This window comes from Hippoglossus stenolepis, chromosome 22, assembly GCF_022539355.2.
Source record: "Hippoglossus stenolepis isolate QCI-W04-F060 chromosome 22, HSTE1.2, whole genome shotgun sequence".
Lineage (NCBI taxonomy): Eukaryota > Metazoa > Chordata > Actinopteri > Pleuronectiformes > Pleuronectidae > Hippoglossus > Hippoglossus stenolepis.
The window spans coordinates 8,547,531-8,573,877 of NC_061504.1; the positions used below are offsets into that span (position 1 = coordinate 8,547,531).

Sequence of the window (26,347 nt, forward strand, 5' to 3'; positions counted from 1 at the left end):
ATAAATGCATCTCTACTTTGAAGTGAAAGTGCTTTATTTATTGGATTCTTTACTTTTTTTTCCCCAATCCCAGGTGGAAGAACACCAGCTCCTGCCTTGTCTCTGAGAAAAATACCAGGGTGAGCCAATCAAATGCAGCGTATAAGGGTCTATAACCTCTGGCATGGAGATTATGTTTTCATTGCTATTTGTCTGCAGGATTACGCAAAACTACAGAACCGATTTTATTGAAACTTGGTGGAAGGGAGGGGTACGGGCCAAGGAAGAAATCATAAACTTTTGGTTTGACTGAATGGGCGGTTCCAGGATTTTTCTGTTCACTTTCTTGCCCTTCTAGTGGGATATTGGGACAGGGAAGTGGAAAAAGTGGAATAAAAAGATAAGTAGGAACATGGAAGGCGAAATGTTGATTTCATCCAATCCCGTCAAGTCTACATAGTGTGGCGACTTAAACATTAATGTAAAACTAACGACAGACTGTTGCGAATCAATAATTCAGGTAAAGATGATCATGAATGCCTGCTGAGTCTGATGTATGAAAACATTAGCCATACATGTACGTACTGCAGACACAAACCTCGCCCATGAACAAAGTATGTTAAATTGCGAGTTGCGAGTGAATGCACACGCGTCTGTAAAAGCTGCTCGTGTCCCCCTGACTTGATAAATCCATGTTGCATAAAGCAGCGTGTCCCTCAACTGACAGGTTTAGATTTGGTTTATGTAAACAACAAGCACATTATGCATTCAGCCGTCGAGCCGGATGTGGGCAACATCACCCAGTGCGCTGTGCAGTGGGGCTACGCTCATTTGAGGAGCGCTTGCAGATCAGCCAACCTGGTGCAGGAGTTCCATGCCTGAGTTGCTTCTCCTCAAAAACATGCGTGGCTGATGGTGCCCCCCTTCCCCTCGACTCCCCATCTCCCACTTTCTGCCTCTCCGCAGCTCCTTCACTTCACACAAACTCCCCAATGAAGGGACTTGTCATCTGTACACCTCCTCCGTGTCATGTTTTTTCCTTCCCCCCCCTCCTCCAACCGCCGCCCCCTCCCCGCTCTCTGTAACTTTCACTTGCTCTGCCTCGTCTTCCCCAGAGCCTGTCCATCGTGACAGTGCTGCCTCCTCCACTGGATGCTGTCGGGTTGACAGGGAGAGGGGAGGCCCAGGAAGCACAGAGAGACCTGCTTGCACTCTTGCCAAGAAAGGTAAGAGGGGGGAGAAAAGAAAGGGAAAAAAAACACAGAAAAAGAGGTATGACAGTAAAGGAGAAGGAGAGAGAAAGTCGGAAGTTAAAAGATTTAGAGGTGAGGATGGAAAAAAATGCTGCAAAGGGAGAAAAAAGTCAGGTTAGTCCCAAAGAGACAAAGTGGGAGAGAAAAGGGAGATATATAGTAAGATGGAGTGATTAAGAAAAGGAGATAAAGGAAGGAGAAGAGAGCAGAGAGTGTGCAGGGCTGTGGGGATATAAAAAACATCCTCAGGCAATATTCCTCACCCTCAGCTCTCTCACGGTGAACAGACAAAAACTCAGCTTTTATGCTGTAAACTTTGCTGCATTGTAGACAGGGCTTATAGGAGTAAGTGCGGCACGGTGAGGATGATGAATACAAATGTTAACTCTCCTTTGACTGCCAAACATGAGGATTATGGTTGGGCATTAAGTTGCTACTCGTGAGGTTGGATCTTTCTGACGAGGGCATGGGATCCACCGGAGAGGCTGAGTGGAATTTACCCGTGGTCGAGTTGACCTGCTGACACAGACTAGCATCGTTAATTACAGTGCACCCATACAGCTCCTGTATGTTTCCCTTTCTTCCCATTTAAAACGGTCCACAGTTTGGTTTTAATAGGTGAGATTAATTAGCATTTAGATAAATCCCTCCCCTGAACCACAGCTGTCAAATCACCGCTTAGCAACAGTAACTTGGGCGACCTCCAAGGCGTTAGCATGTCATTAACCAACTGAGTCTGCATCATTCTGTGGAGTTAAAGACAAACTCAGCAGAAACCCATCCCTTTTAATATTCCCCTGATGTAAGGGAGGTGGTCCTGGGCTACGTTACATCAGATTTGGGCTAACACTAGCCCAATATCGAATAGCTGATATTTACACTGCCGAGCTAATGTGAAATTTTGCCCTTCACGTGCTAAACACAGACTGTGTATAAAAGGTATATGAATAAAATAAATACATTTTGAGGTAGTGCTCATGTATGTTCAAGTTTATTTTCTCGGTAAGATTGGTTTTAATTGGCTTTTTGATGCTATAAAAATAGGTTGAAATGCTATGATTGACAGCTGAGACTGACTATTATATAATTGGGCAAACATATAACGGCGGGACTTTGCGAAATGATGTTAAAAACACAAGATAGCGGCACACGTATCAGGGCTCAATTTCTATACCTCTGGAGGAAGTGGAGACGCGATGTCCATCTTTATTTACAGTCTAGTGTGCCAAACCTGTTGATTAGCCCTCATGCTAAAAGGCTTTTATCATGTAACGTGAGCATATATAAGCTAACAAACTAGTACTAACTGTACTGTGCAATACAAGATGCAATGCTGTTTCTATGTCTTCTAGCTAAACAAATCATCGTCTGATGAGACTTTTTGCATGGAACATTAAGCTTTATTAAGTCTTTATGCACAATGTTACACACGCAATCGTTAGGTGCATATTTGAGACCACTTAAGAGTCTGGTTAAAAAACGAGTCAGCTGGAAACATTAAAAGGTCATGTGAGACCCTGTGAGGAGGAAAAGCTCGACAGGCAGAGCGGCGGTAAGTGAGGGGGCGGGGCTTAGGCCAATTAGCAGAGAAATGGACTTCACAGAGGAGTTTTTGAAGAGGCTGCCTCACTTCCATTTTAAAATCCTCCTGCATATTGATTACCACCTGGGGTACTCTGGGCTTTTTTTGACCACATTTGGGGATCTGCGCTTCAGGCTGTGAAGTGTGTGTGTGTGTGTGTAGGAAGTTCAGAGAGGTGTGTGGGTGCAACTGAAGCATTTTGACTGCTTTAGAAGAACAAGGTCTGTAGAGATAACATGACACGTCTCTCACTCCCTCATTCTTTTGCTCGCTCCCCCCTCCGTCATCATTATGAAGTAAATTGGCCTGCCGCACAACAGCCAGATAGTCTTTTAATGTGAAGTAGGTCATCACATACTGTGGCGTAATGACTCACTCAGGATCCTGCAGGCCGACTCTGAGCATTTGTCCATTTTACCATTAGAGATGTCTATTTGCATGTAATATGAACGGGATGCAAATTGCTAAAGTACAGGCGATGTTGTTCCGTTTCATCGCAACAGGAGATAAAGTAAATAAGTCTATTTTCTAACCTGCACATCTCAGTGTGTATTGTTTTTTGTTTACTTCTAATTTACAACATGAAATAGATTATGCGTAATATCATGGATGGCGTGCTGTTTCTGAACTCCTGCATGGTTGTTGTGGGGATATTCTTACATCATCCATCACACACCACCCAGTATAATTATCAGGAGGAGAATACAATTTCCTCTCACATGTTCCTAAAGGGCACCCGGTTTAATTCAATCACGCACACAGCGTGATACAGAAAGGAGGAAAAAGAACAAAAAAAATGCAAGATGCATTATATATTTATTTTTAATCTTTTATTCTTGGCACAAAAGCAAATAGAGCATAATGAGAATTTGGAGACCTGTGCTTTGAAAAACCTCCTGACGTCCAGGTTGGTCATTTCTGTGGGGCTTTAACCAAAGCAAACAGACAGGAGCTGTGAGTCCGTACATGCACTGGGAGTCTTTACTATTATTAAAAGAATCACCCTTGAGGGCTGACGTCGGACGTCACCGTGATAGTGAGAAATAGATCGTTATCAGAGCCAAGAATGGCATCGTCAAAGGAACGCAACTGGTTTGATCTTAAAAGGCCTCCAGTGCTGACAACATTTACAAATTACAACTGACTACTGCAATAGTTTTTATTTAGATTTCAATTTTTCAACCTTTTAGTGCTGATTGAAATAACAACAGACAGGGGTGACTCAGTGGTTTTCACTGTTAGTAAATAACTGATGTCTGGCAGGTTTTTCACTCTCCTGGTCTTTGGAGTATTATAAATAGTTTGCTTGAAAAAGAAAAGCTGTAAGTTGAGAGTGTGGTCAGCGTAGACAGTGAATTCTTGTTTTCATAATGACGAAAAGTACAACTAAACAATGACAGTAGTTGATCAGAATTGACTTTTTTTCATTTTAAGCTGCATTATACTTTTACTCCAGTATATTTCACAGGGAAATATTGTACTTTTTTTCCTACTACATTTATCTTACAGCAGGAGTAAAAATGTTTTTCCGGTAGTTGTTGAAATATTTTAGTCAGCATCATCATGCATTGTTAAAGTTTAAACCAGTGAGAACATTAAAGTTTTAGTGCACAGTTTGGCCTAATCGATAAATCCGACTAATTTTTTGCAAAAAATATGTAGTTTGGGGAAATGTAGTCAGGTAACTGCCAGGGAAGGACTACACTGTACAGCTCTATTTGAAAGTAACTAAAAAAGAATAGTTCAGCGTCCACTTTTATTGAGATAATGTAATGTGAGATAAGGTGTCTGGCACAAGATTTGAGTTTGAAAACTGATGAGAACCTTTTGGTATAAATAAATTCAATTGCAGTTTAGTTTACAAGAGAAGCTCTGGGGAAATGTTGATACTTCATCAATACTGTAAACCTGCATAAGAAAATAATAAGTGCTGGAAATTTAAATTGAATCCATCTAACTTTGTGTTAGTTTAGTTCAGTATCCCTCCAGGGCAAATTCAGGTTGCAGCAGGACACAGATCTAAGGGGACAGATGAAGTTTACCTTTTCCCAGTCTCTATTTCATTGTACCATTACACTGTCAAGCTGAGCTGATGATAGCCCACTTGCATAATGATTAAATAATTATATTTGCATTTCTTGAATCACTTTTAGTGTTTTATCAAAGCAGAGAATGTTTTTTAGAAGTTCAAAATTACACTTAAGACATAATTGTGTTGTTTCCAGACTTATGGTTCATTCCTTCTATTCAAATTAACATACAGTGGGAGTGGGTGGGCTCCTGTGTCTTTGGTTGCACCACAGGGATTTATTTTTCTCTTTCCCAGTTTGTTGTTTGTGCTTCACTTGATGGACTAACCGACATGATGCTGTCATTTTGTTTTTTCTGTGCTGTAGGCTTTTTGGTTCCTGCTTTTTTACTGTTATTTCTATCTGCCTATTTATTTTAATTTCTCTCGAAATGAAAAGCCAATAAAATGTTAACCGATAACAACAAGAATAAACCAGTGCTTCCTGAACATTTGGACTTTTTGACCCCTTTTGAAAAAAAAAAATTCTTGGGTCCCCATGTCAGGTTTAAATATGAAGTTAAAAATGTTTAGGATAAATAGATAATAAATAAATGCATTAATAAAATTATATAAAAAAAAATGAATACAGATTGTAATGAAAACAGATATTTGCAACTCTGGCTACAGGCAAAGCTCGCCGGACAACTCAAGACAGGAACAGTGGATCCAATCATCACACTGCTATAATCAATCAGGATTTAGACCACACACTTCATTAACACATGGAAACAAAAAATACAGGGAAAAATAAATAAATAAAGCTGCAACCAGTGTTGATACAGGCCGAGCAATCTGGCCATTCCAAACAGGCAGGTTTAGAACAGACACAGTCACAGAAGTCCAGCTTGAACTCGTACTTTATCGTTCCATTCGATTATGAACACAGGACTTTGACTGATTATGAAGTATTTTCACAGCGTGATATATTTAGCTCATTACTCAACTGAAGGATCTGAGTTGAGATCCTTGACCTGTCATTCCACTGAGCTCACACAAGATTCCGTATCTTGTGTGAGCAGCAACCAGCTCCATGGATTCTCTTCAATCACCGGCTTCACTTTGAAGAGAGAGAAGAAAGAGGTTTGATGTGTCTGATGCACACACAGACTTTGTCGCTTCACACTGTCTCACCTCACCGGAGCATTGTTTACTTGGAAAAATAAGTTTCCCAAGTTTGCAGAGAAAAGTAGAAAAAACAAACAACAAAAATCACTTCACACTTCATCCACGTCGAGATTGCTTGATTTCTAAACAGTCAACTCTCGCTGTGTGCAATACAGCTGTATTTTTCATAACGCTGCAGTGTGAGGGAAGACATTAAAGCCTTGGGGTGGCTTTGTGAGGGATATGTATTGTTTGAGCAACACTGCACGGCATAGACAGTGGTCTCTTTGTGTAGGGCTTTTTCTCCAGAGATGATTATTCTTCTGGAGATCTCCCTGTAGACCGTCTTCAGCGCCTCAACAGAAGTCTAAGGTTTTTACGAAACATATAAGGCAGATAGTGAACAGAGCTGAAACTATATACAGAAATGTAAATGCAGGTTGTTCACGCGGTGCCTGAGGAGGACAAACATATTGCTCGGAGACAATGTATGTGGTGCCTGAGGTCTTCACTGTTCGCATGCCTTTAAATACTTTGCCTTCATCGTCGATTCCGTGCACAATATTTATCAAAAAACAAAGCTGTAGTCTATTGAATGAAACCTTATTCAATGCGAGTGCCGTGACTGCTGGCAATACACAGAACAAGTTTACAGATCTCCGCCGCCTCGGCAGAGAACAGATCATTTTCTTTATGTCACTTGTAAAAGACCCATTTATAACTGTGAAATTCAGTCAATAAATTCTACTGCCCTCTGTGGCCTTTTCTCCCTCTGCGGAACACATCGCAAAATGTCACCATGAAACGCCGTCGGAATATTCCCCCAAACCCGGCAATAAACAACAATGAGCGGGAGCATAACTCACACTGTAAACACCTCGGGCCTTTTTTACAGGAAGCTCCAGTCACCAAAATAATGTTTCACACAATTAAATTTGATGCATATTTTTCATGGCAGGGTGATATCCGTTTTTTGGGGGTTGAGGAAAATTCCGAGCTCCTCCTTGACACTGCCAAGCTGGGGTTTCATGACACGCCGAGTGCACCCTTCACTGGCTCCATGAGGTGTGAAGGCACCACGGTGGAATTATACAGTCAAAGGTTCAAGGCGGAAAGGTGCGGAGGAGAGAAATGCAGAATCAGGTCTGAGGAGCCACCGGTGCCATTCATCCTGAACATCTTAGAGCTTAAATATGATGGTTACACAACTGTTCCTGGTCCCTCTCTCCTCCCTCTCTCTCTCTTCTGTCTCACCATCTATCTCCTCAGTTGCAAGTGTTTACTCCTTGTGGGAACTGTTGGGTTTCTTTATAATTTTGAAAGGTCTCAAATTCACTATGTAAAGGGCCTTGAGATTATGTATGTTGTGATTAGGCGCTATAAAAACACATTTAAATTTAAGGCATTGAATTTAACGGAAATGTGAGCGTCTCTGGGTGCTGGAGGTTTCTCCGTGTATGTCCAAGTGCATGCTGATTACAATGCCATGTCAAAACTGTCCAGACTGTGAATGACAGGGTGCATGAGTAAAGACTCATGGCTGAATGTATAATTACATTACATTGCAAATACAACAAAGTCTCTCAGTAGAGCTCGTTCCTCCACCAAATGTATTTATTGCTGGTCATTGTGAAGAGGATGTAGTGGGCCATGCTGTTGGAGAAGCTGTCACACAGTCGCTACAATAAATGCTGAACAAAATGGAAATGTCAGCTTTTCTACGCACTTGTTTTCAAACATTACTCGATCGATTCATAATCATGGAGCAAAATAACAGAGTTTTGTTACTCTACATTCGCCATTTGCACACATACATAATATCAACTGAGAATATACAGACTGTAGCTTCTCTCACTGCTGCTGTTACACACACGGTTGTGTACCTGTTCGGAATTAAAGCAGCCTGCTGGTTTTGGAACCATTATTACACAAAGCTGGGGTCTCTTGAAAGGCCATTTGTCCCATTATCACAGTGTAAACCAGCATTATGAAAAAAATGCTGAATAAGCAATGGAGGAGCAGGAAAACATATGGAAAGTATTTGAAAAATTGCATAAATATTTTGGTGTGAGTGAGCAGGCCCTGGGGCATGGCGGAATCATCTGCATCCAATTCAAAGGAAACTGTCTAAATTGTCTCATGGAAGTATATTTATTCATAAAGGTTATCCGTTGATGAATAAAAGTTATTAATATATTATTTTGAAGCTATTATTCATTTACATGAAATTAGAATGTTTTACTTGAGTTTTAAAAAGGGGAACTTGTGGTGATAATGACCCAGCAAAAAAACCCCGAACATCCCTGAGGCTTTACAGAAAAGTGAGTGACACCTCACAGATAAAAGAACAGTGTAATGTTCGGTAAGGTTGTGTATATTAAGACTTAGACCTGGGGAAATCAGTGCAGTGCAGCCTTTGGATCGGAACCCTTTTGGCTGACAGATGAGTTATGTCTCTCTCTCTCGGAGGCTGCGGATAACCCTGCTCAACCTCCAGGACCATCAGTTTGTAGAACATTGTGTTAGAAAATCCTCCTGGGATCTGAGTCGGGGAGCTCTGGAGCTAATAGGTACAGATATCCATTTTCTCGCCTGCCTACCGCCTCCTTCCTCATACCCCTTGTGCACTGCAAGAAATGTCCAAATGTGATCGCACACCAAGAGGTGGCAGCATGCTGGCAAGTGCTGCCGCGGTTTGAGATGATTTTCAAACAGACAGCTGCAGAAAGAACCACAGCGGCGGTGCACTTGTGGTGTTATTCTGAAGAGGGAACAAATCAACATAAAATCACATACTTTATGTAACACTTGTGGTTAAATAAGATGTAAAACTGCAGAACAGTAATTGGATGAAATGCTGTGACTTCAAATCAGAAGAAATATGAATGCATTTGGTTTCAAGTTAGTAATATTGCAGTATACAGTAGAAAGGAAGCACATATGTGGAGTTAAGTACAGTGTTTACATAGTGTGTATCCTGCTTATAGAGCGTAACAGTGACTGCCCTGTTTAAGAACGGCTCTGGTTCTGAAAGTAAATTTCCCATTTCCCCGCTTTTCTCCATCAGCGTTTCAGAAAATCTTTGTGAAAAGAGTTTGGAAGTCAGGAACCAGGCTGAGTTGAATCGTAACCATGAAACATTGGAAAACTGAAAAAAGGTAAAGGTGCAAGTGCTGTACATGATTATATTAAGAGGGAAGGAACTACGTATCCCATAAATCATTGCAAATTATCCCTTTTTTCAGTGAATTCCAGTGCACTGCATCTTGGATTCAACCTTGTTGTTAATATAGTGTTGCAATATATAGTTTTTTTCAAACATTACTCTGCCTCAGTTTGATCTCAATGGACAGTATTTTGTGTCTTTGTGTATAGCTTTGCAAATAGTAGAGCAACCTAGAATAGTAACGCTGACAATCCGATGACATGATTTTTTTGATTGTTACATTTTCATTGTAAAGAGCAGCTCCAAAGAAAAGTCGCTGCTGAGAGAAAATTTGAGAAAAGACAATGGTGAAAGACGCCGTGTTTGAACACTGCACATCAGCAACAAGAGCAAAGAGCATTGTGCATTTCCATCTGCAGGTTTCTTTCCACAGTAACCAGTAGGAACAGGAACAAGTGTTCAAACGAGACACATAAAGGACCCAGGTATTGTAGCTAAGCAGCATTATCAACATCCCTCTCATGCTAAACAGCATGAATATGGAAAGCATACTTAATGCTACATTGTTCTTCAACAACAATTCATGACTTTACAAATGAATGACTTTTGTGAATCTTTGGCAGAGGTGGAATATAAACAAGTATACTAATTAAGGGGTTGCACATTTAAAAAAAAACCTTTCTCGGCCATTTCATACTTTTTTTATTGACTTTATATTTTATAATTACATGGAGCTGTCTCTTTTGTTTCGTATGATGCTCCAGTGACTTCTTTATTTATATTAATTTATTCCATCTGATTTATTACATGTTGCAATTTTAAGTTATAGAAGTGCAGCATCGATGAATGGTCATAAAAAAATCTGTATATCAAGTTAGATCAGTTGGGATTACATAAAATAATAAAAATAAGTATCGCAATATTATTTTCATACATAGCAATAAAACACTTTTGTCACTCTCTGATATGAAAAGGTTTGTTTTCCTGACCTCATGGTGTGATAATCACTATGAAACATGTTTCATATTTCTGTGAGTTGTCTGTGAAACTGTACAATAGAACAATGCCAGGACAGATGCTATGTTGGTACTATAGTGAGCACCAGGCCTTGGAAGTGAAAGAGCTTGAAGATTTTCTTCAGTTGCTTCTGATCATCAATTTTTTATTTCCTACTTATAACATGAAAATAATATTGTATTAGTGCCTATCTCATCTCCTTTTAACACTCACTGACTTGTTCCTGTGGACATTTTTTGCAGCGTGCCTCACCTCCAACTGAGGAGGACATGGATGAGAACAGGCTTCTGGGATATGACTGACGGCTGCTCCCAGCCAACCAGAGCGGGGATGCTGCGAGCAGCTCGCCCGCTTCTCTCACGCCATTGGCTGTTGTCCGGAGAGTCGGGCTTTGCTCTGATATTAATGACTGCTGAGGAGACGGCGGAGCATCTATGTGGTCCGCCTGACACTTGATCGAGGGGGAGAGAGATGCGCCGAGAACAGCCGCTGTGAAGACGGGAACGGGGAAGGGCACAGGGAACACATGCGTCTTCTCTGCGCGCTCTCGCCACGCTGATTTTTTGGGGACTTCTTTGTTTTGGCTTCATCCTCCTGCAGAAGCCGTGCGTGTTTGTCTGTGGAGGAGAGTCCAGAACCGGTTCCTCCTCGGCTGCGTGAGGAGAAGAGGACCACACATTGTTGACTGGCTTTACGTTGCGCGCTGTGGCTCTCTCGTCATTGGAGCGGCACACTTGATGGGAATATAGACGCACTGATCCGAGGACTATGACGGTTAAATCGGGTAAGTTTACTCTGTTAACTCCTCCGATATGTTTCAGTCATTTCATACAGATCGCCTGTTATATCGCGGATTGCGTCTGCGCCACGCATTTGGCAAGTTAATGAAAAACGCCAGGTTTCGGCGATTTTTGCATGTTGTTACTGCACATGCTGTCTTTTACTTGAATGAATACATCATCGAGCTTCCCTAATACAAATCACTTGTGAGCGATTACAGAATTTGAGGAAAAAGATTGAAGATTAATTATGCGGATGATTAGCCTCGAACCTCTCGCTTGAGGTGCAGACGCGCTTTTGCGCAACTATGCAGGATGCGCCTCAAAGAGACCGGATCCATGATGGAGTGCGTTCAGGGCAAAAAAAGCCAAATTAATTAAGAGAATACCGTGCGCGTGTGTGTGGTGATGGACTGGCAGTTTCATGTCCCCCGGTCCTGCTTAGTGAGCGCACACCAGACACGTCTCGAACAAATCCACCACCCTCCCTCTCCCCTCCAAACCTTCCTGTTGCAAACACACAACTCGTCACCTACACACATGCCAATAAAGTGCGTTGGCACGTCCTCGGCCTGGGACACTCAATCACACTCACTAATAAACGGTGAACGAAGGAGAGTCTGATTCCTAAAACCACATCGGCACGTTGCATCCAGCCTCTGCGTAATTATGAAAGCTACAGAGGCTGAGGCATCTTCAAGCGCATTCACCACCATCACACCACCTGCCTGTACACCCACACATCCAGGGATCATTTAATGTGTGTATTTATTTATATATTAAGAGAGAGAGAGAGAGAGAGAGAGAGAGAGAGAGAGAGAGAGAGAGAGGTATTCATAATCCCATAACTGCAGTGGGGCGTCTCTTCACCCCTCTCTCTCTCTCTCCCATTTTATCTCCCTCACCCTCTCTGTCCAAAATGTCCAGCAAATGTATTAATCATGAATATTTCAAAAGGAAGATATGCAGATAATGGCTGATAATGACAAATGTGACTTTCACCAAGGGGGCTATTGAACCTGACTGCTGTAATCTCCTGTGTTTGCATGTGTGTGAGAGTGTGTGTGTCCACTTGCTTGTTCCCCGATGATGGATACAATAGATTTTGGCCTCCACGGTGTGCGAATGACTCACCCACAGCAGCTGCTCAATATGAAACACAGTCAAATGCCACACGAGAGCCATCATGCCCTTCCTCCCATCCATCAGTCGCCAATGCGGACACGCTGGGAGAAGCCCGGCCTCCACACCGTGGCGTGTTCCCACTTTGAATTATTTGACTACCTGCTGATTGAGCCAAGGACATTTGCAGCTTATTCTATAGTACTCAGCCACCAGCGCCTCAAAAGGGAACCTGCAGTTGTGGCTCCATGTGATAGCGCCAAACAGTTTGAGAAGCGCAGACCTAAGTACATGCCGTCATAACACTGTCCCCAGGCTGCCGCCACCACCCCCATGCTGACAGGAAGAATCAAAACAAAGCACAAATGGCTTTCTTCATTAATTTGTGCACATTTGTTCAAAACAAATCAATATTACATGTCCACAACAAGTCACACGCTTAAAGTGAGTGGCTTTGCGAATTGCCTATTGATCTGCGTGTGAAACGGTAAAAAGCGGAGTGCTGGTGAGGTGGGGGTGAGGGGGTTATTGTGCCTGCAGTGGCCTTGTGGAGGCTCGGAGAACATGACAGACAGCACAGCGTGGGTGTTCCATATTAATTTCTCTATAGGCGGAGGGCAGCAGGTTCCTGTGAGGTGAAGGGATGTGTGGGTGGCGAACGCTGCTGCCGTTGGTTCAAAGCAGGTGTTGGAGAAGGTAACGATTGCGCCATCAAAATCAAATTAATCTCAAGATTTTTTTCCTCTCCCATACTAGTGGTAACAAGATGCCCAAGGATCTATCGGGACTCCTGAGTGAAATGCATGTAAACATATTCACAAGACGGCTGCAGGGGATCAGCCTGTGCAGCCAAGCATGGGCTCTCTGATAGCATCCTGCTCCCAAACAAACACAGGCATCCATTAAAATGGAATAAGCACAGACAGGGGGTAAAGGGATTGCATGTTTGTTTTTGGATCGAGTCGCTGGACTGTAGCCGAGCCCGAATTACATCAAAAGACACAGAGACGGAAAGAAGGGACACACAAAATGAGGATGATGGCAGCATCCATACCATTTTGGTGTTTCCAATTTTCCAAAATGGGAAATGACAACTGTTTGACACACAATCCTAAAATGGTTCAAGCCAGAGAACAACTAGAACAAAAAGCTATACTAAAACTGACTGTGTATAACAGATAAATGTCAGGTATAAATAAGTTAAAATAAAAAGCCATTAAATGCTAATAAGTCTCATTTTCTGCAGATTCATATCAGAGATGGACGTGATGAGCACATTTGCCCATATTGCAGTTTCAAACATGAGCAGAGAAGAAGGACAGGACATCTAAGGGCCACTGCTGTGCCGCCCATCTGCTCTGCATTCAGACTGATACATATAGGCCCTCTGAGCGCTAATGAAAAGCTCGGTGAATGAGTGATGCTGCATCACAAGGCCAGACCAAAAAGTGCACGCACTGATGAAACTGCAGTGACTCATGCATGGCAATATATATATATATATATATATATATATATATATATATATATATATATATATATATATATATATACTATAAATACATGCATTATTATACACATGTATGGAAATATGCATAAAAGCGCACATACAGAGCAATAGCTGCCCCCAAATCAGCTCATCATTGTAGTGTCGAGCCTCTGAAAATGTGTGGCACCATCGTGCCTTTTGGACAAGAGCAAATTCTTTCATGTGTTTCAACTGAGGAAGAGGAGCAGAGAATGAAAAAGAGAAAAGAGAAAGCCCATATCAAACCCCATGAAATCATAATAAAGAGGTCTGGGCCGGCGATAAATGCATTTCAGTGGCATATAATGATTGATTCCGTCTACCGTAGGAGCTTATTCCCCGCAGGCTTGTGGCCCCTTGACCAGCCATATATTATTCATATAAATATAGATAGCTGCGCATCTTAGAGGCAGCACACATGCCACATTTGCACCTGCAGATTCAATTTGGCTCTGACTTTGAGGGATATGCCGCTGGCTTCGTTCCCCCTGCCTGCACCCCCACCGCCCTCCTCCTCACACCTCCCCTCTTTCATTTTGGCTAGCAGCTATACATGGAACATTATGCAGATTTTTTTTGTCAAGAGTGAGTGTGATTACGTTGAGGGAGAAATGAGTGTCGAAATGTTCGCTACGCCTTTGACCTTATCAGCAGCAGCCTTAAGCCGGATACCTTGTCTTAATTTTAATAGATGCAGCACTATGCGAATTAGACAGGGGGACCTAGCTGCGCTCTCTGTCTCTGTGTGGTGCGTTATGCATGCATTATGCCAACGAGCGGCTGCATGTTTGCTTTTTCATGTTCTCTGTGAGATCACTGTTAGCTAAATTACATGTGCAGGCCCGTGTATGCAAATGCATGAATCTCTCTGTGTGTTTGCATTTTCTGTGTGTGTGTGTGTGTATGTGCGCACGGGTGCAGGTGGGCGTGCAGTACCGTTCGATATAGTGCAGCATGTATGTTCCTCCTCACTCAGCACAAAGACACATCTTGTCCCGAAAAGAGCTGAAAAACCAGAGTTGAGGGTCCTGTGGTTAATTTGGAGCATTGATTTTACATTAACAGTTGACTCTGCATTGATTCATGGCCATACAAGTGCAGATGTAAGGGGGAAAGGTTTCCATCCGCCCCCACACGCATGTGCACAGACGCGGATGCACATACGTACTGGAAGCTTCATTATGCATACATGCTGCGTAAAAGGGTCCCTTTAATGGACTCTCCCTTACCTTGGAGAAAGTATAATAGTAAATCAATGAGGTGAAGGGCAGAGGGAGGGACAGTAAAGGCTTCCAGAGGCACCCACCCATGAAGGGGCCTACCCAGAATGTCTGACAGGAGCTGCTTGGTTACGTTACGGTGGTGTTACATGTCAAGAGGAAATGTTTTTTGTGGTGTTGACTTCAGTTGGTTTCACATCATGAGCAGTAATTTACCATGAAAGAAAAAGTGAGCTTAGCTACATTTGTACATATAAACCCATGTAATTTTAACAATTTGTGTATATTAAGAAATAGGAGAATTTTCTGAGCCCATAAAATATTTTTATATTGAAGAAAGTAGGAGATACTCATTTTCCACTTACAATTTTTGCAATGTTGTGAAGCAACTGAATAAATCAAGTAAAACATGCAATGTCTTATTTTTCCCAATGGAAACAGACCAGATGTGTGAAGGTGGTGGACATTGATTCTCTGAGCGCAACAGCTATGGTAACTGTAAATTACATGTGGTGGAGAGGGGGGGTGTTACCAAAAAACCAAAACATGGGCCAAAAAAGTTGTTTGTTCAACTTAAAGTTAACAAGTTATATGAACACAATTGCAAATTTTAATCAATTATATTTTAAATAATGTTTTTAAGGTGGTAAAACAATTTTATTTTATCAGTGCAGGCATGGATGTTGGTAATTAGACAATTGGCGCTGCAGTCAGACAGACATGTAGATAGACAGGTTTGGCACAGCAGGGGTGGACAGGTATTGAGAAGGCAATTAGGCTGACATCAAACGAGCGACAGGACAGTAAGATGCCCAGAAAGAAAGACAGGGACCTGAATATGCAGGGAGACAAAATTAAATTCCTCTCCTCTATTGTCCACCGCTCGGGTGGATTGCGACGCTAATAGAGAACATAAGGATAAATGTTTGCCATAAGGGTTTGAAGAGCGGAGAAAAATGTGAGAGGGCAGGATGAAAAGGACAAGATTTATAAAAAGAGATGTGGGGGCTGCAATATCACGAGCAAAAAGAACGAGCACGGGGGGAAGAGCTGGAGGGGGATGGACTTGTAGAAGAGAGCCTTGGGAGGCTTATTACCAGTGGATCAAAATTCCCACTGAACCATTTTTTCAATACACAGGCTATTCTCCTGAAAGACGAGGCAATCCGGCTGCGCCCTACTTTCCACTTACGTCTGACCTTTATGTCTTCTGCCCAGTTTTACCACAGCGAGTGTAATGTCTACCTCTTAGCAGATGCAATACTGCCTTGTTACCGCTTAAACCGCGCAGTCCTCATAATCATCTCCCCGAGGGCCAATATGCTCCCAACAAAACCCTATATCTCGACTTATTCCACAGCATATATCTCACAAACTTCCCCTTTTTATGCCCGCCATAACCCCAACAGAACATATGCTTTGTATAATAGATGATTTTATTTTTACATGAACCATAGGTCAACTTGACACTTCGCAGGGCAGAGATGAGGACCCAACCTGCAGCAAAGTAATCATCTCCAGGTCCCCCGCTCTGCAAAAAACCTGTCCGAGCCCTGTGAAGCGAGGTGGAGGATTTATACCTCATTTCAATAAACAGCATAAAACAAACAGTCCTGCCCGGCCGTTTGGCTGCCCGGCCGATTTGAGTCAGGCCTGCCTGAATTAGCAGCGCCAGGACCATCGCTCTGTGCCCCTACTGTGCACACTCATTAATTTAAAGTGGTCATATCTCACTGGTCTCTAATCAAACTGTATTTGTGCCATTACTGTCCGGAACAGCCACCGTGTTAGTATAATGGAGGGGGGGTCCGGTGGGAAAGTGAGCGCGAGGTGTTGCCAAGAACAGAATGGAAAAGCTTTTCACCTTGACAGTGACTGAACATCTTAAATGTACCCCCATCCGGTATATCATGATTAGTGTGGGCACGTTTCCTAAGAGCAAACTATCTCTATATTCCACATTTCGGGCATACAAGTATGTGCAAAATGAAGATTACGGAACAAATGGAGAAAGTTATTCAGGTTTTTACGTGGCAGAAAAACAGTGTAAATGAGCAGATTTTAATGAGGAGAGATTCCAAGGTATCCAGTGAAGTCAAAAGTCGTATTAATTAAAAGTGAAATCCGTGACTAATGTGGACTAAAGACATCCCGGTTTGTAATGATGATGCAATGACACTGTCATTTCTGCGCTGCTTCTAAGGCGAGTAAGTCAACAAATATACATAACTTAGTTGCTCCCAACATGTGATGGTGATGCAAAGGCAACGCCATATATATCTTGATATATAACTCCAGCTGGAAGACATGCATGAGAATGTGCATGTTATTGGCCCGGGGTACAGAGAAGTGGCTATAATAGCTTTCTGCAGAGACTGTATATCAGTCAAAGTGCGTAGATTACCAAGCGGAGAGCACTGACAAGTTGATTATTCATTGATTATTGATTATTCAACTGTAACATGTTCTGCTTAATATGTGAAAAATCACACAAATATAAAGGGAACTTTCGCTAGATTGCACAATGTTATGCATTTGTTTAAAAAAAAAAAAATGGAAAGAAAGATCAAATTATATTTGTTATACTCACAAATCCAGTATCAGTGATTACCTGAATCTCTACTTTTATTGCAAATCTAGTACCACAGGGTACAGACAGCTACCTGGTGAACATCGTGGAGCATTTAGCCGCTTGTGTACCTGTGATTTTCTTCAATAGTTGGTTGAGACCAAAACAGAGGTAAAAGGGTGAATATTGGAATTCCTCAGGAGGATAGTAACACAACTCTAAGTAAAGGCTAATGTTTCTTCATATCTCCTGCATGTGTAAATAGGCAATTGTTTGTTCTACCAATTGATTTAAAGTGTCAGAGTCACAGTTTGTTTCTGTAGCCCCAGTGTGGTGGGAAAAACCCTCCCCAAAACATTACAGGTTTCACTAAACAAACCGAGTTGTATTTCACACACTTGAAACAAGCCAGATACCAGGAGCTTGTTTGTTGTAATGTTCACAGCCAGGATTAACACTGGTGAAAGTGAAAAGCCCATGGGTTAGACTGTCAGCCTGCTACTGCAATGGTGGTGCGTTGGAGGCTGTGGCTTGAATGATTCCCACAACCTCCCTTCTTTCCTCTGACACCTGGGAACTCGTGTTAGCTCCATGAGTGAACACCTTAGCCTGACCTATAAAAGACTTCCATTGGCTCCCCGAGCAAATGTCAAAGCTTTGGCTTAATGTGTTAGTGCAGGTAGACATTAAGTTAAGGGAGATCCCATGTCAAGCCCCCTAGGTTATATTACCAGCTGCTGATTATGTTTCTCCCTAATCAAGATTTCCAATGGTTTTTCGCCCAAGCAGAGATTACAAGCATCCATCTTTGAATTGTATTTGCTCCTGCCATATTAACCGCATTTCTCTTTGTCCAACAGCCACGTAGCCACTTAACAACTTATAGACATAATTTCTCGCTTGGAGGTCCCTGTATTCTCCCAATCGTCACTGGGGATTTGGCTTATTTTCCAGCATCACAGCCTCACTATGGTTAATATTTCCTGCAAAGACAAAATTATTGAGGTCACCAGAGGTTAATGCACCACCACTGATACCATGACAAGTTCAAGTTCTTCCTCTGGCAAGTCATTTTGTCCTCCGGATCTCTATTCTCCCTTCTCGTACCACCAATTACTGGCCACGGAGCAACGGATGTGGGAAATTAGCTCTACAACGAAGCAGTGTGTGTGTGTGTGTGTTTGTGTGTAGCTCCACTGGACCTCTTACTAATAGGTTAGTACAAGTGTAGTGTGGACTCCATAGCCACAGCAGTCACGGTGCAAGGCCTCTTCACTGGGCGTCACATAATGCGAGCGTACAATACCAATTTACCTGCTCAACTGCCTGTAGATGATTAGGATAGTTCACTTAAAATGATGCTGTTAGGTGTGGAAGTATACTTCACTATATCAACCTTTAGTTCAATGAAAGAAGCCTAATTTATCCAGCCAAACAAGCATCCTAAATGGAGACTGAAGGAGGGCATTGTACAAAACATCTTCTTAGTTGCTGTCTCGCTATGTCTCAATTGTATATATTACAAATTGTTTTCTTACGTAACAAAGTCATTGACTCAACACGATTCCACTCAGGCGGCAACGGGTGCCTGAAGACAGTACATTTGCCACATGAGACACGATGCCACACAAGGTGTCGCCTCCGATTCAGTCAGCCTCTTCTTACAAATGACTCTTAATGTTTTCCTTCAACAGCCCTTCACCGGGACCTGAGCTGACATCCAGGAGATTGGAAATTAAACCTGATTTACATAGATCTGTCTGCAACGTTTATACATTTATTTATCACTTTAAAACATATGCAATATTTAACCTGCCCTGGCTCTTAGTGTCAGATATATGAAGCGATAAATGGCAGCAGAAGTTTGAAAGCAGCATTAATAATAATTTGACAACAAATCTCTATTTCAAATCTATCGAGGCTAGAGCTAATGTTTAAAGTATCTAACCGCAATATGGGATACAATGGAGGAAAAATAGACAATAAATCATGAGTCATTTTAGAAAGTGGTCTGAAAATGAATTAGCAGCAGCCTAAATAATGCGTACATTACATACTGTAATTTTGCTACTAAAGCACAGTGTGATGCTTTGGAAATATTGCGTTTACTATGGCCACAATCAGATTTAAAATCTAGATTTCTACGAACTAAGTGTTTGATTATTAACACAATTTAATCCTCATTATTTAGCAGGGAAATGTTCTGTGCTCGCTGGCCACACCATCCTCTGCTAATCTCTGGCATAGCGTCACTAATCCTGTCCTAGATTTTCATCAATGTGGGTCGACAACCATTCAGATTAAACTAAAATGATTTCTCACAGTTGGCCTCTTCTACCTTCTTACCAGCCGTGATGTCCTCCTCACATCCATCATTACGCCTTGCCAAAATTTGATTAGGTAATACCTGATTCAATGTGTGGCAACACTATTTCTTATTCTGCGACAACAGTGCCAACGCAGATGCTTTGTCTCTGAGTGCTGCAAAGTCTCAAACAGAAAATATCGATCGCGAAAAAATGGTTAGTCTAATATGTCTAAATATGTCCCCACTGACACAATTAACATCGCTGGTAAAACAACAGCCCGTTAGAGCCTCTAGCAGCAATTGCACAATAAAGCTCTGCATTTAACAGTTAACCCGACCGCATTACACCACTGGTAATTGTGATTAGTACAGGAGGAAAGCCACAGCGAGCAGAGACGAGACTGAAATGCTGGTGCTACAGAATCCGGCCTGTGTTTCCAGGGCATGGATCAGCTGCATAGCCCACAATGAAGAGCCTGCTGAAGAAGAGAAGCTAAACCCTGTTTATCAGAATGCTCTGGGTGTTGCAGCTTATTAAAGTGCCAGGTGCTTTAGAAAAATAATACCCCCTCTCTCTTTCTCTCTCACTCTCCTTCCACTGGCTCCATGTCTGCCTCCGCCTCCTCCCTCCTCCCTCCAGACCAGACTCCAGCCAGTGCTGGAGCAGAGGTTGAGGAATGAACCTTTGCCAGTAAGGCAAACTGCAGCGTTTCTGCTGCCATCAGAACTTTTTGCTTATTTATTTATTTTGCTTTATTTCCCCCCCTCCACCTCCTCTGTGGCCCCTGAGGTGGAAACAGCGAAGGTGATGAAATTAAACCATTTCTTTCTTCTCTTGTTCTCGCTTTCCTGTCGCCGTCACACTCCTCTTGGCTCCCTGTCCATTTCATACCCCGTCTATCTTGACTTTACCCATGATGATGTGATGTGTGGTCTAAAGGCCCAAAATATCACAAGCACCATCAAACCCATCTGTTGGGTAAGAGGCATTTAAATATGACAAATGACATGGTGCAGTTCAACTGTGGAGCTTCCGCCATAGCAGGAGTCGGTGAAAAACACATAAAAGTGAAATGTTTCAATCATATTTCTTGAAAGTGTATTCATAAGAACTGCATCACCTCATCAACACTGTGACTGGCAGACAAAAGGACACATCTGGTTATGTGGTGGATTTGTTTGAGCTTTTACTGTTAAATGTACTCCATTTTACAACGGGGCTGATAATACCCAAGCTATAAAATATGCCTACAATTCCCAGAAACAAAATAGTTTTGTGAAACGTGTTTGACTTTTCGTTAATTATCAGGGAAACAAGAACCATTTTCAATGACAAAAAAAAAGGACTTAAAAACAAGGAAGTTGTTACCTAAAAACCGTGATAAATGTATAATTTGTTCTTGCTACAAGTTTTCACGTTATTTAAAAATGTGCTGTTCCTGAAATGACTCCTAATTTGTGACCTCTGCCAAGCAGGTTTTTTTTTTTTTTTAATTTTTGATGGGCCCCATGCTATTTAAGGGGAGGTCCAGGATATGTTTTCACTTTCACTTTAGGATTGTTTAGCTTTGGTGGGGATAATGCTCTCTACTGAGTGACATTCTTGTCTTTATTTACATTTCACCATTTTATTTGATTGTTTGGATTCTTAGCTGAAACTTAAAACATTTCTGAATTCATTGTTCTATAAAATGTCCACAGAGGAATTAAAAAGTCTGGGGCATGTATGCTTCTTTCTGCCAACAGTCCCAATCTTTGAGAGACATTTCAGACAAAGCTGAAATGTCAATCTGATAAAGATTTCACAAAACTATAGATGCAAATTGTGGTAATCTCTTTTAAGACTTGGACTGTTATCCATAACCATTTGTCCATAGAGTAAAAAATTACTGAATGTATTTTTCCCCTTCAGGCCTGTGTGTGTGTGTGTAGACACTAACATAGTTGTTAGTGTCGTGTTACCACTGGCAAACTGTATGACTTGCATTTTCCAAAAATGTAAAATCATATCAGTGTGCAGATTTGTTGATTGCACAAAGATTAATTATGTCAACACATTAATGTGTTTTCATGGTTGCTGCGTCTTGTCACAAACAGGTGCAAACAGCATCTGGGCCAAATGCTTAGATTGCATGTGCAGCCTCGCCGTCTCGCTGGGTTATTGGCTGCCCATTTACTTGTTGCTATAGCTCCTGACATATTCCAGTGTCTTTAAGCGGCTTGGCCTCAAGGCTAATGCTTAAGCCCTAGGATGTCTGCCATTTAAAAATCTTAATAAAGCGTGGTCTTCATCCAATAATAGACTCACACTGCTGTACATCAGAAATGAATGCTATATTGCCGGAGCACATGCAGTACATCCCCAGAATGAAGATTAGAAGGTCAAACAGATATAAATCCCCAGTTCTGTGTCTTGAAGGGAGGGTGTATAAATGTCAACATACATCAGTGTGCCTATAACAAATGTCAATACGCCCAAATCCTTCTCTTGCTACCTTGCTTAGCCACCTGTATTATCATGTAATACTCACACCACTTATCTCTGTCTTGTTTGTCTTACACAGGTAGGAATGGGCTGGGCTGTGGACCCTCGAAGTTAGTAACGACAATCAATGAGGACACGCATCTTTAAAGACAGAGAAGAGTCTACATGGATATCTATAACTGTGCTCAACGTAGGTCCTTTGAGGTATAATATCAGTGCATCCTTTTTTCCCCCCCTACCCACCTTCTCGGGTCTGCCTGGCTGCAGTCTTGGCCCTGAACCCTGACACCAGAAGGCAACATTGAGTGATTGGTCATTACATCCAAGGGCGTCTACACAGCAAGACAAAATAATCTCTTGGGAGCTGCGCTGCAGCTGGTGGTCGTGGTGGTGAACGGGGCGGTGAGTCAATCGCCTCAGAAGCTGCAGCAAATGATTCATTATTTGTGAAGTTAACAGCTAAGACCACTTAATCTACAAGGACCAATTTCTAACTGGAGAGAATCGGTCCAATATGAAGGACGTGTCATTCGTGGATCGTCTCTTTGTCGGCTTGGCCATTGCCTCTTTTGTTGTGGCCACTGAGGAGAGGCCTGACTGCCCAAAACTCTGTGTATGTGAGATCAGACCCTGGTTTTCTCCCAGTTCCGTGTACATGGAGGCACAGACAGTTGACTGTAATGACTTGGGACTCTTTAGCCTGCCGGAAAAATTACCAGTGGGCACACAAGTACTATTATTGCAAACAAACAATGTTGCCAAGATTGAAAACCCGTTGGATTACCTGGCAAACATAACAGAGATTGATTTATCACAAAACAACTTATCCTCTATCAGCGACGTCCATCTGGGGAACCTTCCTCAGCTTCTATCTCTTCATATGGAGGAAAACTGGATACGGATGTTGCCAGAACGATGTCTGGCAGAGGTGGCTAACCTTCAGGAGCTCTACATGAATCACAACCTCATATCCTCCATTTCTCCACTGGCTTTCCAGGGTCTCAGCAACCTTGTACGGCTCCACCTCAATTCTAACAAACTGGTGGTCATTAAGAGAGAGTGGTTCGAACCCATGCCAAATCTTGAGATTCTGATGATCGGTGAGAATCCAGTTCTTTCTATCGATGATATGAACTTCAAACCTCTCAGTAACCTCCGCAGTCTTGTTCTCACCAGAATGAACTTGTCTCAGCTTCCTGACGATGCACTGGCTGGTCTTGATAATGTTGAGAGCATCTCATTCTATGATAACATTTTCCCTGAGGTGCCTCATTCAGCCTTGAAAAATGTAAAAAATCTCAAGTTTTTGGATCTAAATAAAAACCCCATTGCAAGGATACAGAGAGGGGACTTTGTGGATATGCTTCATCTTAAAGAACTGGGGATCAATAGCATGCCAGAGCTAGTTTCCATTGACAGCTTTGCCCTCAATAACCTCCCTGAGCTCACTAAAATAGAGGCCACCAACAATCCTAAACTCTCCTACATCCATCCTAATGCTTTTTACAAACTACCACGGCTGGAAACCCTAATGCTAAATAGCAATGCACTCAGTGCCCTGCACAGGATTACTGTCGAGTCCCTCCCAAATCTCAGAGAAGTTAGTATGCACAGCAACCCTATCCGCTGTGACTGCGTAGTCCGCTGGATGAACATGAACAAGACCAACATTCGCTTCATGGAGCCTGATTCACTCTACTGTGTGGAGCCTCCCGAGTACGAGGGGCAGCATGTCCGACAGGTGCACTTCAGGGAGATGATGGAGATTTGTCTGCCACTCATCTCTCCCGAAAGCATGCCTGGGCATATTAAAGCAAAGAACGGGAGCTCAGTGTCACTCCATTGTCGGGCATTTGCTGAACCTGAACCGGACATCTATTGGATCACCCCATCTGGTGCCAGGGTTCTGCCCAACACCGTCTCTGACAAGTTCTACATGCACCCAGAGGGAACTTTTGACATCTATGACATAACAGAAAATGAGGCTGGTCTTTACACTTGTGTTGCCCATAATCTGGTTGGAGCTGATCTTAAATCGGTTTCAGTAGAGGTAAATGGATATTTCCCCCAATCTGCAAATGGTTCTCTCAATGTTGCAGTGAAATCCGTGGAGACTAACTCCATCCTGGTTTCCTGGAAGGCTGGACCTGGCACCCTTGCTCCCAACATTAAATGGTACACTGTGTCAGAAGCCAACCATCCTACTATAGCGTTTACCGCCAGAGTTCCCTCTGATGTCCAGGTCTACAACCTCACCCATCTCAACCCTGCCACTCACTACAAAGTATGTGTGGATGTCCGCAGCATCCAGTACAACCATGACACCAAATGTGTCAATGTCACCACTAAGGGAATAGAGCTGGCAGCCAGGGGTACGGAAAAATGGGATGCAGCAGTAATTACTGTCTTTGGTGTGCTCTTGGCCGTGATTTCAGTGGCCTGCCTGCTTATTTATGTCTCTCTGAGGAACCACCACCTTTACGGGGATATAAGAAAATGCGACTCCAAAGCTCCGCTGAAACCAGTGGAAGCTACCGGTATGCACTATCCTTTCTTTACAAAGCTGTGGGTTTCGGGTAAGGGACTGCCAAGTGGAGTGGAAGTGAAAGCCACAGTCATAAATGTATCTGACAATGCCTTTTAAGAAGAGCAGCTTTGTAGAGCACCACACACCAACTACACTGAATGGACGATAGGGCAGGGATGGACAAATCTGTTGTACTGTTTCAAAGGCAAACCCATTGCTGGTCCCCAGCTCAGATACAATGGCAAAACTATTAATGGACTGGGATGGAACTGTTTAAAATAGACTACATGCTCTCCCAGTTTCAACCCTAGCTGAAGTTGTGGCTTTGCAACTGATGCATTAAACCAAGCTCACATCAACAGGAAGGGGCATTTACTGCAAAAAGATATATTTCGTTAACATTCATACAGGAAATGCAGGCAGGGAAAAGGGAAGCAAAAATGATGATGATGATGATATTGATGATGATGATGATGATGATGATGATGATGGTCAACTCTCTTGTAATTGACTGTTAAATGTGTTCAGAGTCGTGGAACTGTCTGTGTGGTCCCAAGCAATACCGTCTGTGCTTTGTCAAACATCCATAGACGAGTTAGCGATACAGTTATAACACCTGTCTATTACGGGAAGGGAGATTTAGTAGAGTAGACAAATAACAGTGATTATGGTGTAAGCCTTTTGATGAAATACAGTATACCCCCCTTTTTTCTATTTAAAAATGGATTCTTAATTTTTCATGGAAATACTGTTAGATATTCTATTATGTTGATGTAATGACAAATCCTCTGTATCCGAACAGTTTAAATGGGTTTTGAATCAAGGCAAGAAGCAGACTACTTTTGATTACAATGTCACATTAAGCTTAATGGAATTCTGCTACAAAACGGGCATCTAGAGAGGACATTTCTCCAAATGGCTGTTTATGCTGTGTACAGTAGTTCTCATTGCAATGGTGACTGGGAAATAAAACGTGGGTACGTTGGACTAAAGGAGATATAACAGGTTGATAAAAAACTGAGGTGACCGGCCTTTTTCTAAGCAGACATTTTGATACGTCACAGTTGGAAAAGTACATGAGGTACTGATAACATTAAAGATGGCTCCCTTCAATTGGAGCATCACAGTCAGACATGACTGTGTAACAGTGACCGAGCATGCACAATACCAAGACCCTGAAATCGGAGCAGATGTATGGAATCCAGCCATCCTTCATTGTATTATTTACACCTGTGCTTTTCGTACTGCGACATATCAAAAATGTCTGCTGTGGACAAAAAAGGCCTATTGATTTGTTATTGCCTCAAGAAAGCGGTCTGTTATGCCCTGGTAAGTGCCTACAACAAGAACTACATGTGGTAAACGGAGAAGAAACTGAAGAAACACATCAGCCTCAGCAAAACATGGCCATGTCATCATTGCAGAATCACAAGCTACTCTCCGGTACTTTTAGTGGAACTACTTTCTCAGTATTTTTAGCATACATATTTTAAGAAAACATTTCGTTGTTGCTTTGGGTGTAAAGTTAAAAAGCCATTTTTATATTAACTGTATTATATGTGATCAATGGGCACAACAGACTAATTAAGAAAAGTGCTAAGAAAAACAATAAATGTCATTGTTTCTTTTACAAACAA

At 42.2% G+C, this 26,347-nt stretch overlaps 1 protein-coding gene across 2 annotated transcripts; it reads left to right on the forward strand.

The window, feature by feature from the left end:
- Window positions 1-1,082: 1,082 nt before the first annotated feature.
- LOC118102012 (leucine-rich repeat neuronal protein 3) lies at window positions 1,083-26,347 on the forward strand. Of its 2 annotated transcripts, XM_035148139.2 has the most exons (4): window positions 1,083-1,205; window positions 10,415-10,956; window positions 15,263-15,313; window positions 22,263-26,347. In XM_035148139.2, the coding sequence occupies exon 4, from the start codon at window positions 22,698-22,700 to the stop codon at window positions 24,825-24,827; it is 2,130 nt and encodes a 709-aa protein (XP_035004030.1). In that variant the 5' UTR covers window positions 1,083-1,205; window positions 10,415-10,956; window positions 15,263-15,313; window positions 22,263-22,697; the 3' UTR covers window positions 24,828-26,347. The 2 variants fall into 2 exon arrangements, with proteins under 2 accessions (XP_035004030.1, XP_035004028.1); XM_035148137.2 differs by lacking the exon at window positions 15,263-15,313.